This window comes from Lactuca serriola, chromosome 8 (assembly GCF_051521515.1).
Source record: "Lactuca serriola cultivar US96UC23 chromosome 8, Lser_US96UC23_V15, whole genome shotgun sequence".
NCBI classification, from domain to species: Eukaryota; Viridiplantae; Streptophyta; class Magnoliopsida; order Asterales; family Asteraceae; genus Lactuca; species Lactuca serriola.
The window spans coordinates 233,387,613-233,403,836 of NC_136415.1; the positions used below are offsets into that span (position 1 = coordinate 233,387,613).

Below are 16,224 nucleotides of genomic sequence, written 5' to 3' on the forward strand. Positions count from 1 at the left end.
ATTCACAACTACAATGCTATAACTGAATTCACACACACACTTACTAGTGAGATTGGCTACTTAGCTCATTGGCATTGGTATATCCAAAAGATCTGACACGACTCTTGCTTTTGAGCAGTTCCCATACTTCATATATCTTATACACAGGCACCTCAGAGAGTCTAGGAACTTCTTGTGTTCCTTTATCTGATTGCTTAATTTCCAACCTGGATTTGTATGTTTATGAATAGATGTAGAAAACTAAGTAAGATGGTGTATGTAAAGATTCAAGAAAGCTTACTTTTTAGCAGGGTGTTCAGTGTCTTCAACTAAGAGGTCGCATATTTTCTCATTGTAAACTTCTAACATGCTGACAAAGAGTTCATATCTCATGATATCACTTCTCTTTTTAGATATTTCAATAGTTGCTCCAGTGTTCGATAGTTCACTCCTCTGTGTTTAGGTGTTCCTTCCATTGTGAATGTTTTTCCCATTCTAGTTTGTCCATATGCAAAAATGCATACGTTAAAGCCATCCAGGACTAATACCACTAGAGGCAAAGTTTGTGTAAAAACAGCCTTTGCAAGTGATTGTGATAAGATAATTGGATGAAAATGAAAATGAATGATCACTGGAATCTGTTGTTGTTTACCTTGGTTGTCATCTGGTTTGAAAATATATATGGGTCAAGGTCCAAACAACCCCTGTTTTTAAGCCAATAACAACAATGAACTCTTTAAGGATTTTCATCAAACAACTTGTGTGCGTCAATCTGAACTCAACCTTAACAGTAAAACAAATTCAAGTCGAAGTCTGAAAGTGTGAATGTGTCAAGGGCAGAATCATCCAAGAGTAGAAACAAAATCAACTTAACTCAATTAACAATTTTCAACAATCAATAATCGATTTTAATCAAATTATAAAAGCCTAAAACAAACACAACTTAACCCTCATATTCATCAGTAAATAAGACAACTAGACGTGGAGAGGAGAGTAGAGACTAAACTTTGACAGGATTACGGAGGCCAGACGACAACGTCGGAGGAGGAGAAGATGGCGTCGGAGGAGGCGACTGTTATGGAAGATTCAAATGGAAGCGACTGTTGTAGAAGCTTCAGAAGGCGAAGATTGGTTTAGCTTGGAGGATGATGACTGACGGATTGCGACAACGTGAATGGAAGAAAAGGACGATGTCGGAGGAGGGGCATATGGCATCGAAGAAGAAGATGGCATCGTTTTAGAAGCTTCATTTCATGCTTTCATTCGTTCCTTCAAACTACAAAGAGAATTTCAAAAAAGAAATGAAACGAATGCGATGGAGTGAGAAGAACCCTAGCAGCAATTCCAACAATTTGACACTTTTTCCATTATTATTTTTTCCTGTTGACCTTAGTTGACCGATTAGGGTGCCTAGACCCGATAACCTCCATCTTTGACTGATTTTGACCATGTCCGATAGTAGGGTCCGATTAGCAATAAACGTCGACGGTGGAGGACCGCTAAACGCCTAGACGTCGTTTAATCGGCCACCTAGGCCGATATTTGCAACACTTATATATATATATATATATATATATATATATATATATATATATATATATATATATATATATATATATATATATAGTCAGTGACAACTGCTTTACAGTCACTGATTGTTTTATTTTTCTTATAGTTCATCAGTGACCACTATTGGGTGGTCACTAATTGTTTTTCCCCATTTAAAGAGTAGACGTATAGTTTTAAATAAGAGTAGTGACTCATCACTATTTTTGGTCACTAAACCTCTAATACAGTGACCACTTTTTTTGTCAATAAGCTTCTAACATATTGACCATTATTCTTAGTCACTATATAGTTAACATAGTGACAATTATTTTTAGTCACTAAATAGTTGTTATGATATGAAAGAAAAGTAGTTTAACTTTTTCGTGCTTTAGTGACCGAGTTAGTGACCACCACATATAATTCGTCATTAAATTTGTAGAATTACCAAAACTCAGTGACCACTTAAATTCTAGTGACTAAAAGATGCTTTCAGTGGCCAAAGTTTAGGTCGTCACTAAAAATTAGTCACTAATAAGGACTTTTCATTTAGTGAGTAGTAAAAAACAATGGATGACCCTACACACACGATAACCAAATTATTTCAATAAAACATTAAAATAAACATTTATCATTGATTACAAAAACAACAATGAAATTTATATGAGAATTTAACAATAAATATTATAACAAGATTAACATGACAATTACATCATAATCACATAAATAAACAATCCAAACATTACCGTCTTGTAATTTATGTATAGGCCTACCTCATCCAATGAGATAAGTTGTAATGAAGATCAACATTCTTTTCATGAAGTGACGTACAAAATTCACGAATATCACCGATTGAAATCACTATCATGTCATTTAGACTTCATTGCAGCATCGAATATCATGCTGAAAGCCTTCTCAGTGCAAGTCCGAAACTTCACAGGATCTATGAAACCTGTCTCAGCTCCTATAGTAACCCTCAACTGGTCCATGTAGCTCATTATCGTCACCACTAGACTCTGCAGAATCAGTATGCAAAACCCAAGCTAGATCAGTTAAATGGAGTAGAGATTATATATATAGTAGCAAAAATTGATGATACCTGTGGGGAATTGACGACCATGAAATACAACCCTTTAACAGGTTGATTAGAAAGTGCCATCTTTTCAACTGGTCCAATCATATTTGTCACTGCCATGCTTGGATTCCTTATCGTGTTGTGAACATATTGAGCTGCTGCCTTTACATGGATTACGTACCCATGCCATTTCAATACAACTTAGATAATTAAAGATAGATAGAGAAATATAAGAATGCATTTGATCAGAGCTAACTATGTAGACATACCTCTGGACCTCTATATTTTCTCATTGATTCTAGTAGCATTCCAGTGAGATATACAGCAGCTGAGTTTCTCTTCCTTTTGATGATACTTTGTATTTCCTGAACAAATTTGAGCGGTTTCAAGGACTCATCATACTGGTGAAGTTGTGGCAATGAAATATGCAAGAAAGCAAACTTGTTTCCCCATAGACTTTTAGCTTCCTGATTTTGACACATCTCACTGAGAGACTTGAAACCATTAATATATCTTGTGTTAAGTAACACCAAGGCCGTTGAGCTTTCATTTTTTGCTTCTTCACTCGTTACATCCATGTATAATCTTGTCCCCAGAAAGATGATTCCACAAATTACATCATTTATTGTCTGTGTAACAATATATTGAGAAGGATGAGACTAAGTAACAAGCTGAAAAATAATACATAGCATAAAAAATATACAGGATCATCATGTTATGTGTTAACTACATATTTTATTCGAAAGATGTTTAAATAAAAACCATAAAAATATTAGAAACAATGAAAACCGATCATTCATAGTTTAATAACTTGGTTTTTTTGTTTATTTGTTTTTAATAGCTGTTTAGTATTTATAAAGATAATATATATATCAAAAATATAAATACTAATAACTTTTTATATTGTACTATAATTTTCATTATCCATTTAACTTATAAGTAAAACAATAATGTAACAACATTTACAGTTTAGTCATCACAAATTTCTATTAAGTTATGAATACATTAATATAATCTTTTTTGATCGATATCCATATCTAAATGTCTAAAATAAGAAATTTTTTTTTTTCACAAGTTTTTTATTATAAACATTTGTTAGGAAATTAAAAAAATCTACTATATATATATACACACTGGAGCAACGACAAGGGCAGCGGTTACTTGGTCAACGTGGTGCAGGCAAGAACAAATCGTCCGAGAAATCGAGTGGGAGAGAACCGATGATGGTGTCTATTAAAGGAGGAAAAGGGGTTTCTACAATTTTACTGTGTATGTACCCTATGGGGATAACTTGTCGCCGATGGGCAGACATAAGATTTTATAGTGGGGTATAACTAGAAAGTCACAGGTTGTACGATAGTAGAAAAAAAATCGAAAATTTTCGAGAAATTTTACACTGCGGCTAGAAAAGTCTAGGGTCGCACGGGCCACCGTGTGCCCTGTACTAAATCCGCCCATGTTGTCGTCCCTATACACTTATACAAAACGACGTTGTCCCATATTTTCCAGATAAATACATTTAAAAAATATGTATATATTTACGTTTATTTATTTTTTGGACGCTATGTTGTGCCTATAGCTTTTGGATACCCGCAAAGAAAAAATTTCCTTCCTACCAAACCAATAGTGACGATTTATCGTCACTTTAGCTTTACAAGTGAAAGTTTATTTGTCAACACTATAGCGACAATGGTTGTCCCTTAGGTTCCTCTGTAGGGACGACATTTGTTCTTCCTATAGCTTTTTGTCTTTTGTAGATGTTTATTCTTGTAGTAAAAGTATATATTACATACCACATGAAGGCATGACTTAATTTGCTTGATTTGATCTAGAGAGAATGTGATTGTCGTTATATTAACGGGATTGAACTCCACCCCTTTGTTGCCGGAGTGTATCGGGCTCCTTCTATCTTCCAAAAAACTGCTCTTTAAAACGCTCCAACCGAAATCCATAACAGTGTTTAGTGCACAACTTAGTACCTGTGGTACACGACTAATTATGCTTTTAGGAACTTTTTCTGGCTTGAGAGAGTTCCGAAAAATTGGCAATGTTAATGGTAGAGAAGGATTATCTGCCCTTTGCAGACAAGAGAGAAGAGCACACATAAGAGAGTAACCATCACCAAGTGAATGGTGAAGCTTGAAAACAACGTTTCCAGACGCATTGCTTGTTGGGTACTTGATGATATGAATTTCCCATAGTGGCTTTGTTTGTGGTAATGGATCTTTCGCCATTTTTGATAGGTAATCATTGAAACAATGATCATATGATTCAGTTGATAATCCTTCAGGAAAACAAGGGATTCTTATATGGTCTTCCGCATTCACTTCTACTCTCTTCCACTGCTTCCCTCCCTGTTTGTCTTCCACCTGCTCATATAACCATGCAACCAGCAATTAATGGAATAGTAAGAAAAAAATACATGATCGATTTATTATATTTATGGGGTATACTTTTTCGGAATTGGTTGCTCACAACGTAATTTCTATTTCTCTAGTTCCTACCTAAATCTTAAACACATATTACACTTCGTATAAACATGAAATAGATTTGTAAGAGCCATAACCAACATTTGCATGGTCAATCCAAGAGACAACAAGAGAGTAGCGATAGTAGTTAGAAAGGCAGTATTACCATAATGGAAGAGAAACGAGGGTTAATGGGAAGAAAGACATCGTTAACGAGTGCTAGGCTTGTAGAGTCATCAAATGGGTTCTCAAACTCCAAGACACAAAGAATAGAAATAGAAAGCACCGAGCTGTTGAAGTATTGCCCTGTCGGACTCACTGGCTCTGAAAGTACCACATCTTCCAGACCTCCTACCTTCACCCTCAAATCCATATCTTATATTTTGTCGTGTGTTTTGCTGCAAAATGCTCAAGTACTCTGTGACCTGGTTCGACTTGTTACAAGCTTAATATATAAGTACTTGTTGACTTGGTTTGCTCACAATTTATTATCTGGAAAGTTGCTCTTTCACACATAAGTTTGGTTGTATTTAAAGCAGTATGTTGCCATGGTTTGTACATCATGCTTAAAGATGATATATTATTTCTGGATTGAAGGAATGTGTGTTATGTCAATGGTGTTAATCAGTAATCACAGTTACGATCTGGCACATCTGTACATAGATATATAGTAGGCGGTGTACTATTAAATCATGTATTACATATTTACATTTAGCCTCCACCAAAAGTATTTTGACTACGTAATTGAAAGATTCTTTTACTTGGTCCTTTGCCAATGTAAATCAATATTATTTATTTATTTATTTTTTACTGTTTTTTTATCGGCGGTAGAAGTTTACTAGTGTCTAAAATCGCCACTTTTACCTTCTTTTGCTAATAACATCACCCCTAACTATTTTTAAAAGTTGCAAAAATGAAAAAGATGTCACCATCAATCTAGATGGCATAGGTAAAAAAATGTACAGCCTTACAAGTTAGAAACTAAGGTATCATATCCACCATGAAATCTATAAACTTTAAATTGACCATCACATTAATTATTAATTATGTCAACTTGGTAATGTCACCTAATTAAATGTCACCTAGGATTCCACTACATTTCGACCATTCCCTTTATGAGTTTATATCATGTATTCTCGATACTTAAGAACAACAAACTTTAGGCTATTGGGTGTGGGCAACATATTATTATATGTTATCACACCCAAAAGGTGTCACATCATCATCCTAGTCATACATGTGTGTTATAACATCCAAGATTGAAATTTACAACACAAAATAACATGTAATAACACCCGTTTCTTATTTTATTTTATTTATTTTTGATGTTTTTAGTTTCTATATTCCGAATATCTTTTATTTATTTATTTATGTCATAATATTTATAATTATAATATAAATTAAAAATAACATTTAAAAAGTAAAAATAAAAATTTAAATCCTAAATTAAAAATAAAAAATAAAAAATATTACAACTGAAGATAAAAACAAATTTAAAAACCTAAAATCCAAAACGAAAAGACGAAACAAATTACATTTTCGATCTAAATTATGCAACTTTCGTGCCATCATAGATATGATCTGCCAATTTTTTTCGAAGTTGTTTGTGTTTTCGTTGGTCTTGAATACTCTGCAATGTTTCGTCCTTTATCTCCAATCACCATGTTATGCATAATGATACATGTATACATAATATCTCGTAGAGTATTCAACTCATATGTTTGTGCCGGATGTTCAACGATGTGCCATTTTCCTTTTAGAACTCCGAAAGCACGTCCCACGTCCTTACGTGCTCCGTCTTGTCTTCTCTTGAAAATTTTATATCTTGGTTCTATCGAGTATCGAAGCGCTTTCACAAATGTTGAATATGGTGGGTATATTCTGTATGTGAGGTAATACCCGACCTTATACTCATGGCTATTTACTGTGAAAGGAGCATCCGGTGCCTTTCCTGTCAAAAGGTCCTGAAATATTGGTGACTGATCAAGAACGTTTCCATAAGTGTTGTGACGCAACAATCTCTAATACTAACGAAGGCGATCCAAGATGACCACTTGTGTATTGACATTTCCACGCCACAAGATAATTTTCTCCATATCAACTTTGCGCAATCAATGCTTCCAAGCATTCCGGAAAAAGCATGTCGTTCTTCATGTGTTGCATATTGTTGTTGCATGTCATTCAATGAAGGTTTGTGCAAGTATTTGTCACTGAAGGTTTCGATAACACCTCTCTACAATCTATACAAACTTTATCGTGCAGTTCGCTCTGACATTTTCATATTGAAACAACACATTTTGGCAACCCTGTAAAACGTCGTTTACCACTCGCATCATACCTCATTTGGAAATATTCATACCTAAACATATATTTAATTTTTTAAAACAAGTATTTAATAATCTAAAGAATATATATTTAATTTTTAAACCAACTATTAATCTAAAGAACATATATTTAACTTTTGAAACAACTGTAATTACAGTACCTGCTTTCAATTGCATTGGCTATCCATTGAAACATAATTTTTCTGCAAACAAAACATTCTTTTAAAATCTCTAGGTAGGTAGATATAATTATCTGCAAAATAATTGTGTAGTATACGTATATGTTCTTATTCACAATCTCTGTTCAACATCGTACGTCTGGTTAGTACTGGAGCTGGCTCTGGCGGTATCATGTCGGTAACATATTGTAACAGCCCGGATTCCCAAGTATTATTCATTTATTTATTTTTGATAATTTGTGCGGAGACTCGGCGAGTTGGAGCCTAGACTCGCCGAGTATGATCGCGGATTTGCACGCGGGTTCGCGCCTGGACTCGGCGAGTCCAAGGAATGGACTCGGCAAGTCCGCGCTGTTTAATGAAACCCTAATTTCCCAGCCTTGAGCCCTATTTAAAGGACCTTAAACCCCTTCATTGCGGCTACCTTCGACCTTGAAAGCACCAGAGCAGCTGAGAGTTCTTGTGAGTGAGATAAGAGGCCATTATTCACCATTTTTGTGTGTATTTGCAAGAAAGGAAGAGGAAGGCCAAACTAGGAGAGTTGGGGAGCTTGGATCTACTCCCATTTCGGCAGATAAAGCTATTTGAGGTAAACATTCAGAGCTTATTCTCGTGTTTTTCTTGATATGGTGAAATCTAGGGTTTCTTCATGCCTTGTTTGCCTTGTATTTGGAGTAAGAGAGGTCCCATGGGGATATGGTACCTAGATCTGGACCTTAGTAGGTCCAGAGAGTCCCAAATGCCATGCTTTATGCCTTTCCTTTTGAGTTGGAGACTTAGGTTACCATTTTAGAGGTCATTTCATCAAAAGAAGCCTTGTAGGCGTTGCATGGTAGCCAAGATTGTGACTTTACGTGATGAATGTGCTTGGGAGGGCCAGATCTTTGAGTTGTTGGAGTGGATCTGACCTCAGAAGCGAGATTGAGTTGATGCATGGCATGGACTCGCCGAGTCCGAAGAACAGACTCGGCGAGTAGCATGAAAATTGTCCTTAACCATTCAGCGAGTGGTCTTGCCGAGTTAAGGGTTGAATCAGTGAGCCAGGGAGAGTTAGAGAGGGTTGACAGGTGGACTGAGTCGAGCTGGAACTCGCCGAGTTGTTCTTGAGACTCGGCGAGTTGAGTCGTGGTGGCCCCGCGATTCATGCCAGGTGGAACTCTTCGAGTTAGGGAAGTACTCGACGTGTCAAAAGAGGATCCTAGGGAGTCAGTGAACACGTATAGACTCACCGAGTCGCTCTAGTGCACTCGCCGAGTCCGGTCAAAGTTGACCGTTGACCGTTGACCAGAGTTGACCAGTGTTGACTTGATAGGGGCAGTCAACCTTAGTTGAGAAAATGTTAATTAGAGATATATTGTGTCATAGGAGGATTATAGCTCGGAGGATCGAGCGCGAGTGATTTTCGGGATTTGCGAGTTATCGAGATACGCGAGGTGAGTCTTCTCACTATACTTTACCTTGAGTAGGTAATCAGAGTTATGTGACAGAGTATTTGTATGCTATATGTATGTTATGTGTTGTACTGCATTATTTCTATGTGATTTATGCTGTGCATGTTTATAGAGTTGGAACCGGAAGGTTCCTAGAGTTAGAACCAGTGGGTTCACAGAGTAGGGTCTACGGACCCATAGAGTTATAGCCTCGAGTGGCTAATATGTGTTATGTGTGGTATTTTGGGGAACTCACTAAGCTTTGTGCTTACAATGTTAGTGTTGTTTGTTTCAGGTACTAGTGATGACCGTGGGAAGGCGCCGGCTTGATCTGTACACACGCATGGGATTTTTATGATATGTGATCTTGGGATTTTTGTATGATATGGATTGGAGTCTTAAAACATAGATGTTTTTATGAAAATTAAATGAAAATGTTTTTATATTATGCGAAAAATTATTTTGAAATTTACGGTGTTACAAGTTAGTATCAGAGCCTTGGTTTGAGGGATTCGAGTACACCTTCGGGCGTATTTGAACTCAAACTGAGGATTTGAGAAGTATTTTCAAAAAGAGTAAAAGATTTTGGAAAAACGCAGAGCAGAGTGTGTGTACGATCGATTCGTGCCCGAACGGTGATTTCCCAAAATACCCTCATGTTATGTGATATTGATATTGATATGATGTATTCGCATGCTAGAGTAGGCTAGGTATTCCTATTAGGACTAGAGTCGCCTGATTTGTGATGCCTTAGCCTAGGAAGAGGTGAGCTGCTATGAGATGCTTGAGAGTGAGTAGGTAGCAGCGAGGGGCTTATGATAGATCTATTAGAGAGTAGCCTATGCATGATAGAGTACTTGGAATTTGGGATCCGAAGAGGATGACTTGGGGTGTATTCTGATACGGTGCGGACAGTAGTTTTGGGCCCGTACTACTGAAAGCACCGGAGCGGTGTACAACCCGAGTAAGAATCTTTGGAATACCAAGGATCAAGGAGGGATGAGTTGTCGAGTGTGAGTATGCTCGAATGGATTCTAATTTATCGTATGTTGTATTTCAGAGGTAGATCATGGTGAGGACACCTTTGATGCCTGAGAGCAGTGATACCAGTGATGACGAGATCCGCCGGATCATCCATGAGGAGGTGGCTGCGGCCATCAGGGCAAAGATACTAGAGATGTTCGGGTCTATTAAGACAACGCTGATTGAGACCTTCGATGAGCGTTATGCCGCTCTTTCTGAGGCTGCTGTTGCAGCGGCCACCGCAACTATTGCTGTCGTGAGGCCGCAAGGTGGTAATGCGTTGCTGTTCCGGGAGTTCAGCAACACAAAACCGCCAGATTTTGATGGGACCCAGGACCCGGTGGCAGCTATGAGGTGGATTTCTGACATAGAGGGGTGTTTCTTCACTTGCTCATCTCCTGAGCATTTGAAGGTTCGGTTCGCGCTGAACCAGCTTCGCTTGGGAGCGAAGGACTGATGGAAGTTTGTGACGGCGCAGTTTACACCTGCTGAGCTTGCGGCAGTGACCTGGGAGAGGTTCACTGCCATGTTCTGAGATGAGTACGTTCCCTAGGTGGAGAGGGAGCGTTTGGCCCAGGAGTTTCTAACCCTCAAGCAGGGTACTGAGTCTGTTACGGCGATTACCAGGATGTTCCATGAGAGGGCGATGTTCTGCCCTGAGCACGTGTCCACTGAGCAGGCACGGATGAGTCGATATTTGAGTATCTTGAGGCGAGACATTTGGGAGTTCGCGACGAACTCCTCGTACCGTACATTTGCTGAGCTTCAGGCAAATGCTCGGAAGAGGGAGAGTGAGCTAGAGACTCAGGACAGGGAGGAGGCAGAGTCTTAGGGGAGGGATCGGCGACCGGCACAGTCTCAGCCGGCAGCCAAGCGGGCCAAGCCCGCTGATCCCAAACCAGGGAGCCAGAAGGGCCGCACTTGTGGGAAGTGTGGCAAGGGTCATGATGGAGTCTGTAGAGCGGGATCTTGCTACAAGTGTGGCAAGGAGGGGCACATGGCCAAGGACTGGCCCAAGGGGTTTGCGGTGTGTTTTCACTGCAATCAGACCGGACACCGGAAGGCAGAGTGTCCGCAGTTGCGAGGATCATCTCAGGGAGCACCTCAGGGATCTGCCCCTGCCGCCATCAGAGCTACCGAGAGTCGGCCAGTGAAGGCCGAGGCGCCGAGGGCACGAGGGAGAGCTTTTCAGCTGACCGCGGAGGAGGTCTGCGCAACGCCCAATGTCGTGGCTGGTATGTATTCTTTCATGTATTTATTTTGATGTTGAGATATTATGCTTATATTATGTTATGCGTAGGTACTTTTCTTGTGATTTCTGTACCTGCCTTGGTGTTATTTGACTCGGGTGCGAGTCGGTCTTTTGTATCATTGGCTTTTAGTCAGCATATCAGTGTTAGTCGTGAGGCGTTGAGTCAGCCTCTGAGAGTTTCCATAGCTGATGAGAGGGTGATATATGCCACGGAGGTTCTCTGAGGGTGCGTAGTCGAGATTTTCGGTGTTGAGTTCCCGATTGATCTGGTTCCTATTGCGATGGGTGATGTCTGTACCATTGTGGGTATGGACTGGTTGAGCAGATTCCGTGCGGTTATCGACTGCGAGCGACAGCTGGTGACCATACGAGACCCTAGTGGGGGAGTTCTTTCGGTGTACGGCGAGGGTACACGTTCAGGATCAACATTTTGTTCGGCCGCTAGGGCGAGGCAGTGTCTACAGCAGGGCTGTAAGGGTTTTGTGGCGTATGTGATGGATACGCGGGTGGATTCCGAGAGGCCGAGTTCAGTTGAGGAGGTTCCGGTGGTGCGTGAGTTCCCAGATGTATTTCCCGAGGAGTTGCCGGGTGTGCCTCCTATGAGGCAAGTGGAGTTCAGTATCGATTTGGTTCCGGGGGCCGCACCTATCGCTAAGGTGCCTTATCGCCTTGCACCTCCAGAGATGCAAGAGTTATCCTCGCAGCTTCAGGAGCTGCTGGGGAAGGGGTTTATTCGGTCGATCAGCTCGCCGTGGGGAGCGCCTATCCTGTTCGTCAAGAACAAGGATGGTTCACAACGGATGTGCATTGATTACCGGGAGTTGAACAAGCTGACGGTCAAGAACCGTTACCCATTGCCGAGGATCGACGATTTGTTCGATCAGTTGCACAGAGCATCTTGGTTCTCTAAGATCGATTTGAGGTCTGGATATCATCAGGTGAGGGTGCGAGATGAGGACGTCCAGAAGACAGCGTTCAGGACGCGTTATGGGCATTATGAGTTTGTGGTGATGCCTTTTGGGCTCACCAATGCCCTGGCAATGTTCATGGATCTCATGAACCGAGTGTGTAGGCCGATGCTGGATCGGTCGGTGATTGTATTTATCGACGACATTCTGGTATATTCGAGATCTAGAGAGTAGCATGAGAAGCATTTGAGAGAGGTTCTCGGAGTTCTGAGATCGGAGAGGCTTTATGCCAAATTCTCCAAGTGTGATTTCTGGTTGTGGGAGGTCCAGTTCTTAGGACATCTCGTTAACCAGGAAGGGATATTGGTTGATCCGGCCAAGGTTGAGGCGGTGATGAGTTGGGAGGTGCCGAGGTCACCTTCCGAGATCAGGAGTTTCCTAGGGTTGGCAGGGTATTATCGGAGGTTTATCAAGGATTTCTCTAAGATCGCAGTGCCACTCACCAGATTGACCCGGAAGGGTGTTGCTTTTTCATGGGGCCCCGAGCAGCAGGCCTCCTTTGAGACACTTCGCCAAAGGTTGTGCGAAGCCCCGATGTTAGCCCTCCCGGAAGGGATGGAGGACTTTGTGGTATACTGTGATGCATCGAGGCAGCTGAAGCCTCCTGAGACGAGATATCCCACCCATGATCTAGAGTTGGGGGTAGTGGTGTTCGCCCTCAAGATTTGGCGTCACTACTTGTATGGGGTTCGGTGTACGATATACACGGACCATAAGAGTTTGAAGTATTTGATGGATCAGCCCAACCTACATATGCGTCAGAGAAGTGGTTGGACGTGGTCAAGGATTATGATTGTGAGATCTTGTACCACCCAGGCAAGGCTAATGTGGTAGCCGATGCATTGAGCCGCAGGGCGGAGAGCACCCCACTGCGGGAGGTATGTTTGAGATTGACCGTGATAGCTCCAGTGTTGGACGCCATTCGTGGGGCTCAAGCCGAGGCTGTGCAACCTGAGATGCAGGAGAGGGAACGGGTTGTTGGTTTGGTTTCGGAGTTCGTTACCGATGGTCGGGGGCTTATGACATTTCAGGGGCGTATCTGGGTGCCGTTTGTAGGAGGAACGCGTACCATTTTGATGGAGGAGACTCATCGGTCGAAATTTTCGATCCATCCGGGGGCCACTTAGATGTATTTGGATCTAAGAAAGGAGTATTGGTGGCCCTGTATGAAGAGGGATGTCGCGTGGTTTGTTGAGAGGTGCTTGACCTGCCGTAGGGTTAAGGCCGAGCACCAGAGGCCGCATGGTAAGTTGCAGCCATTGGATGTTCCCGAATGGAAGTGGGAATAGATCACTATAGATTTCATCACCAAATTGCCAAGGACTTCCATAGGAGTTAATGCAATTTGGGTGATTGTGGACAGGTTGACGAAGAGCGCTCATTTCCTTGCTATCAACGAGAGTTTTTCAGCAGAGAAATTGGCGGATGTGTATGTGAGGGAAGTGGTATCTCGACATGGGGTGCTGATCTCGATTGTTTCAGACTGTGATGTGTGCTTCACTTTTAGATTCTGGAAGAAGTTTCATGAGGAGTTGGGTACTAGACTGCATTTTAGTACCGCATATCATCCCTAGAAAGACGGTCAGAGTGAGCGGACGATTCAGATGCTCGAGGACATGCTCCGGGCATGTGTGTTGGATTTCGAGGGTAGCTGGGATGCATATTTTACCTTGGCAGAGTTTTCCTACAACAACAACCATCATTCGAGCATTGGTATGCCACCCTTTGAGCTGTTGTATGGGAGGAGGTGTCGGACCCCCATTTGTTGGGGAGAGGTTGGACAGCGGGTGATGGGCAGTACAGAGATCGTGCTTCAGACGACAGAGCAGATCCAACAGGTCAGAAAGAGGTTGTTGACCGCTCAGAGCTGGTAGAAGAGTTATGCAGACAGACGCCGGTCCGAGCTTGAGTTTTAGGTCGGCGACCTTGTACTCTTGAAGGTCTCTCCTTGGAAAGGAGTGATTCGATTCAGGAAGAGGCGCAAGTTGGGGCCCCGATATATTGGTCCTTTCCGAGTGATCGCGAGGGTAGGCCGGGTAGCCTATCGTTTGGATTTGCTAGCAGAGTTGGAGCAGATTCACGACACTTTTCATGTGTCGCAGCTGAGGAAGTGTATAGCCGATGAGTCGGTAGTGTTTCCATTAGAGGATATTCAGGTGGATGCGAGCCTGAATTATGCTGAGAGACCAGTGGCCATCAGAGATCGGAAAATCAAGGTTCTGAGGAACAAGGAGGTACCCCTGGTTTTGGTTCAGTGGCAGCATCGGAAGGGGTCCGAGATGACTTGGGAACCGAAGCGTGAGATGCGTGAGCAGCATCCAGAGTTATTTGCAGAGCGAGACTTCGAGGGCGGAGTCTAGTTCTAGTAGGGGAGAATTGTAACAGCCCGGATTCCCAGGTATTATTCATTTATTTATTTTTGATAATTTGTGAGGAGACTCGGCGAGTTGGAGCCTAGACTCACCGAGTATGATCGCAGATTTGGATGCGGGTTCGCACTTGGACTCGGCGAGTCCAAGGAATGGACTCGGCGAGTCCGCGCTGTTTAATGAAACCCTAATTTCCCGGCTGTTAGGTTGAAGATTCGTTTGAAGATTGCGTCAATGGGCTCGGCTGTTAGTCCATTTGATTTTGTATTCCGGTTTTGGGCCTGTCCATACCGTGAGCTTGCTAGGTTACTATATAAGTATATGCTTGCATGCATATTAGAAAAAGATGATTTTATGATCGATTAAGAAGATTACGATAGCATTACAGTTTCTTTTATCGTTCTTGTAAACCTCCAACCCTCTACAGTTGATGTTCTTTATCGAGCTCTTCTGAGGGTTATTTTATAATCATTCAACCTGTTTGATTCATCGTTGAGTTATTCTTTATTTTACATTCGTTCTTACTGTTTAAATATTTATTCACCTGTTTAAGATCTAATCGATCTTCAAGATTAAGTATTAATCACATCAATTGGTATCAGAGCAGGAGGCTGTGTAATCGATACACATCTTTTCTGTGAAAAGGTTTCAATTAGGGTTTTTCCGCAATTAATAATATTTATTGAGCCGTCATCTCATTATTGACGTATCTTGATATTTATTGTTTTGCCCTAATTTGATTTATTACAAGTCTGATCTTTTAACAGGTTTTTTCGATCATAATGGACGAATCGCAATCAAATCCTATCAATATTTCCAACAGCATCGGTTCGACAACGAAGATTCCAATCCTATATACCCATGATTATGAAGTCTGGGTGCATCACTTTGAAGACTACGTTATAGGATCTGAGGATAATGGATACCTCATATGGGAAGCAATCATTAATGGACCTTTTTCTCATTCTGCAACGTCAAGAATCGTTAAAACTCAAAAGGAGTATAACGATCTGCTGAAGGATGTCAAAGATATTGCACAAGATGAAAAGGATAAATTCCAGTGTAATATCAAGGCGTTAAGATTGATAAGATTCGCCCTTCAGTCCGACACCTTCAGGTTGGTCAGCTCATGCACGACGGCAAAGGAAGTTTGGGATAGACTTCGTGAACTGTACTCTACAGACGAGGATCTCGAACATTCTATCCAAACCTTGCTCTTATCTGAGTTTGGAGAATTCAGGCAAGGAGCTGAAGAAACCGTGACCCAGACGTTCGATCGCTTCAATCATCTTCTCAGCAGGATGATCAAACATGACATTGAAAGGAAGCTTATCGAGCAGAAGGTTACGTTCTTAAATGGTCTAAGGTCAGAATGGAGAGCAGCGGTGTCAACAGTCAAAGCCCATGAGCAGTTTAAATCATATTCTTTGGCAAAACTGGTGGGTATTCTCAAGTCTCAGGAGAAGATTGTGCTGCAGGAAAAGAACGTTGTTTCAAGCCTAGGTTCTCTGGCCCTCCTGTCAAAAAGTAAAGCTGTGATAGAGGATGAAGACTTCAACTTGGAGGAGTATGACCTCACATCTGAGGATTATGCTATGATGGTATCTAACCC

The 16,224-nt window shown here is 41.3% G+C and overlaps 1 protein-coding gene across 1 annotated transcript; it reads right to left on the reverse strand.

Annotated features, from left to right (window-relative positions):
• Nucleotides 1–2,169: 2,169 nt before the first annotated feature.
• On the reverse strand, nucleotides 2,170–5,645 carry LOC145070935 (wax ester synthase/diacylglycerol acyltransferase 4-like). The gene is made up of 5 exons (XM_079017886.1): nucleotides 5,234–5,645; nucleotides 4,393–4,968; nucleotides 2,869–3,228; nucleotides 2,624–2,761; nucleotides 2,170–2,540 (listed from the first exon to the last, which is right to left on the reverse strand). The coding sequence occupies exons 1-5, from the start codon at nucleotides 5,438–5,440 to the stop codon at nucleotides 2,394–2,396; spliced, it is 1,428 nt and encodes a 475-aa protein (XP_078874012.1). The 5' UTR covers nucleotides 5,441–5,645; the 3' UTR covers nucleotides 2,170–2,393.
• Between the last annotated feature and the right edge of the window lie 10,579 nt (nucleotides 5,646–16,224).